The sequence below is a fragment of the Mitosporidium daphniae genome (assembly GCF_000760515.2).
Source record: "Mitosporidium daphniae strain UGP3 chromosome Unknown contig-223, whole genome shotgun sequence".
Lineage (NCBI taxonomy): Eukaryota > Fungi > Microsporidia > Mitosporidium > Mitosporidium daphniae.
In genome coordinates this window covers 1-3880 of record NW_013546596.1, presented here as the reverse complement: position 1 = coordinate 3880, position 3880 = coordinate 1, and the positions used below count along the sequence as shown (strand labels likewise).

Sequence of the window (3880 nt, the reverse complement as noted above, 5' to 3'; positions counted from 1 at the left end):
ATCATGCTGTTTTTTATAACCTTAGGGTTTCTTCAAAAGACCCCACTATGACCAATTTTTTTGATGCCCTCGATAAAGCTACATTAAGACGGCGAGGATCGCTCATTAGAGACTTGGTGGAATCCCTTCCCAAAAACAAGATTACAAGAGCCGACTCTTTGCCTTGCATGCTATCGATTGTTGAAAATAGAGCGTTTATTTTCAAGCTAGGGTAGTTTTGAGACTTAAATTCATCACAGAAGGCATAGAACGAATCCCTAAGGTTATCCAAAACAGCATGATATGGTGACAAAACGGCTACCTGATGTTGGTCATTTTCGGGGTCCAAACCAAAACTATAAACCATCAATAGGCTCTTTAAAATGATGAGCTCAGCTGACGTATTTTTTGACTTGCCAATATCGATGCCAACTAAAGATCGCTCTAGAGTATTTGGATGAAAAGCAGAAAAAGATTGCTTCCACGGAACGCCCATACAGGCGCTTGTACCGTTTGTTGACCAATTTAAAACATCCAAAAACGTATGGCTTACTTGTGTCTCCATAAGATCGGAATAAAATAGGCTGTTGCAAATGGAAGAAAGGTGGGAGTTCATCCTAAATTGCGATTTTAGCACGGAAAGTTTCACGTCGTCGCTTCCATGAAGTACATGTTGTGGAAGCTCAAGTACAGCCTCAAAAAACGATGGGAACGTATTGTTGCTATTTTGGCCAGAATTCAGGCTCAATAGGGGTCTCAACTGACAGTGATCACCAATAAGAATAGCGAGAGGCGCATACCGCAATGGGAAAATGGACAATGGAAGAAGGATTTGCGATGATTCATCGACAACAACAGCAGAAAATTTGACCTTTGAATGCGCAAATGAAGCCAAGCCCAAAACGGTTGAAAAAACTATGCGGCAAGCTGGGCTAGGCTCTGATGGCAATTGATTGCAAGGGATGTCAAATAAGCCTGCATTTTCTAAAGCCTCCGGCTTTAACGAACTCAAAGATCCATGATCCGCTTTTGAATTAGAATGTCTATGTATGAGGGCGGAAATATTGGGAAATAAATCATTGATTTTTTCTATAATGGCATCAATGGCAGCATGTGTAAACGTGGTAATTAACAGGTTACTATGGGCCGGAAAAGTCATTAAAAATTGATATATAAATAGGACCAGAGAGCGAGTCTTTCCGCACCCTGGCATTCCAAGAACTAGATGTATTCTTTGGGAAATCTCTTGAAAAGGTTTTTGTGTGTGGTCAAAATTTTTTTTGATGGAATCTAACCAACAGGAAACGGCCAAACTTTGGTTCGGATGAAGATATTTTTCAAGAACCGAATATTGATTTTTATTTGATGTACTATTCAAACTAGGACATTTGAACAGCGACAAATCAAAAGGTTCCGCACAAGAAGACTTGGGCTTAATAATTGGATTCTCAAAAATAGGTTTATATGCAGCATCACAATCAATAGCATCTAAAAGAAATGAGGGTTGTGATCTCCAGCCAACACTGCCCTTTTCATTGCGACAAATATAATATTTAAGTTCAGAAAAATCAAATCTTTCGACCTGTTTAGAGGTGGTTTTAAGAAATTCGATGAACACCGAAAAGGGATCAAATGGCAATTTGATACCGATTTTGACTTTTCCGCCACTTGAGCTCAATTTGAACAATACAAAACAGCCAAAAACTGGAAACGTTAAATTGGGAAAATAATAAGCCAAGTCAAGCATCAGAATAGAAGGGTCTCCCAATCTAATCGGTGGAGTCTCTTTACAGATTTTTCCAGAACACAAAGTCAAAACTAAAAGGAGCGTGGATGGGGCAAAAGAGAGAAAAGACAAGGCTTTGATGCCAAGCCAGTCTGAATGGTCAGGAAAAGTGGAAATAATATCATAAGTCGATTGATAGAGTTGCTGTTGTTCCGTTGTTAACACTTGATGCCAAGAATTGAAAAAATCTTTGGTAGCAAGTGGAGCCCCATTGTTTTGCAGGTTACTCAATCGGTTGCATGTTCGTTTGACGGGACATATATTGCATTTCCAGGAAGAAGAATGTTGTAAAAAAGGAAAAGGCAATTTTGAATAATGGCCTCCTCCTAATATTCCAAATGCAATTTCATTTCTCCTAAAAAGAAGGGAAACTAGATGCCGAGAACATGAGCCAACTTCTTCAAGGGAATGGGAATTTTCGGGTATTTTTTGCCTAAAATCGAACGAAATGTAGGATAGTAATGAGGACTGAATTATGTCCTTGTCAGATCTCATTAAGAAAGACAAATAACAGATCAAAGAATGGTAAAGCAAAAGCTGTGCCTGATGACTAGAGTTTTGTTGCGAAGGAGCCCCGGATTTTATCTCTAAAGCTGCTATTTTCCCATTCGTTGTCAAAACAAGAGCATCCAATTTCCCTTGAATTCCTAAAGAAATCGAGAAGATTGGGAATTCAACAGCAATGACCTTGGCAATTTGGACACTGTTGCTATCACCAAAAGAGGTAGGTATGCCCCTTGCTGAGGGAAAATACGCAGAAGCCCACTGTTGCAAAATTGACACAAGCTGATTTTGAGTGGAACCATCATTCAGGGGAAACATTAGCGAAGCATTGATGGCATGCTTTTTGGGAAAGTCTTCTATAAAGCTCAAAATTGTTGCAGCCTGGAAATCAGCATTGATTAAGCATTTTTCCAAAAGAAAATGCAACAAATTTCCTATTTGCATCTTTTCGGTTGATTCTGGAAGCTCTCCTTCTGGGTCGCATAATGGATATGAAAGAGATATTGCAGTTCTTCTTTCGCAAAAAAAAGAGTCCGCTATACTTGATCCAGTAATTAAGATATGAGGTGCGAAAATGGGAACCATGTGAATATCGCGCGAAATAAGGCCTGTTTTGATGGTAATCATTTCCTCATGTGAATTCCTATTAAAAACGAGCAGTTCCTTTATAACACTCTCAAACTTAATAGGGTAGGTTGAGGAAACAAGAGCCAAATTAAAAGATTCGCCCACCGAAATAAATTGGTCTACAACCCATTTTTTCTTCTGCAAACACAAAGACTTGAAAGAATATTCTATCAATTAAAAATGCTCTAATGTCACCTTTTTCAACGCAAGGTATGCATCTTTCCAATGTTTCCCATGATATGGAGACGTATATTGAAATATCTCGGATGCAAATTTGTTGAGTCAGTACTGAGTTGATACCTTTTATCGAAAGGACAGAAACAATGAGGCCCGAATCGTGTGCAAAAATCTCCTTTATACTTATCTGTATGGCAGTAAACTTGCCAATGGCTTCTTCTAAACTGCTTATCGTTTCGATTTGAGTTGCACATGCAAAAAAGAGTTCATTGTCATCTTCAGTGATATATTTAGAACCATCTTCAACGAATTCCTGGAGCTCACTATTGAAAAATAGACTCTCCGAAGATAGTATTAAATTATCGAAATAGTCTTCATTCTCATTCTCATGCTGATTATCATTGTGAGTCTGATTCTCACCAAGATTAACATTAACATCATAATCATCACTAAAAAGATCCTTTGGATCCTGATGCTTCAAAATCTCCATAGGGGTCACCGATTCAGAAACATGCAAGGCGTGATTGCGTACTAGCGGTGGTAATTGATAAATGTACTTTTTAATCTTTTTCGACGGTGGTGATGGAACCCAACTAATGTAAGGCTGTGAGCTACTGCAAAACTCATTTGAAGCCTCAATGTTATCATCGTCTTCCATTTAGGGGGGGAGCAGCTCCAACCCTTAGAAGATTTTAAAATTACACAGTACACCATTTACAACGTTTGCATGCCACATTTAAAACCAGTGCTGGAAGAATGTCCCAAATCACACATTCACCAAACAATTAAAATTTAGAATTTAATGGA

General features: G+C 38.6%; 1 protein-coding gene across 1 annotated transcript; it reads right to left on the bottom strand.

The window, feature by feature from the left end:
• Window positions 1-13: 13 nt before the first annotated feature.
• Window positions 14-3731, bottom strand: DI09_223p10 (DNA replication helicase Dna2; the record flags this gene model as incomplete). The annotated part of the gene is made up of 2 exons (XM_013383002.1): window positions 14-3063; window positions 3197-3731. The coding sequence occupies 2 exons, from the start codon at window positions 3729-3731 to the stop codon at window positions 14-16; spliced, it is 3585 nt and encodes a 1194-aa protein (XP_013238456.1).
• Window positions 3732-3880: the final 149 nt, after the last annotated feature.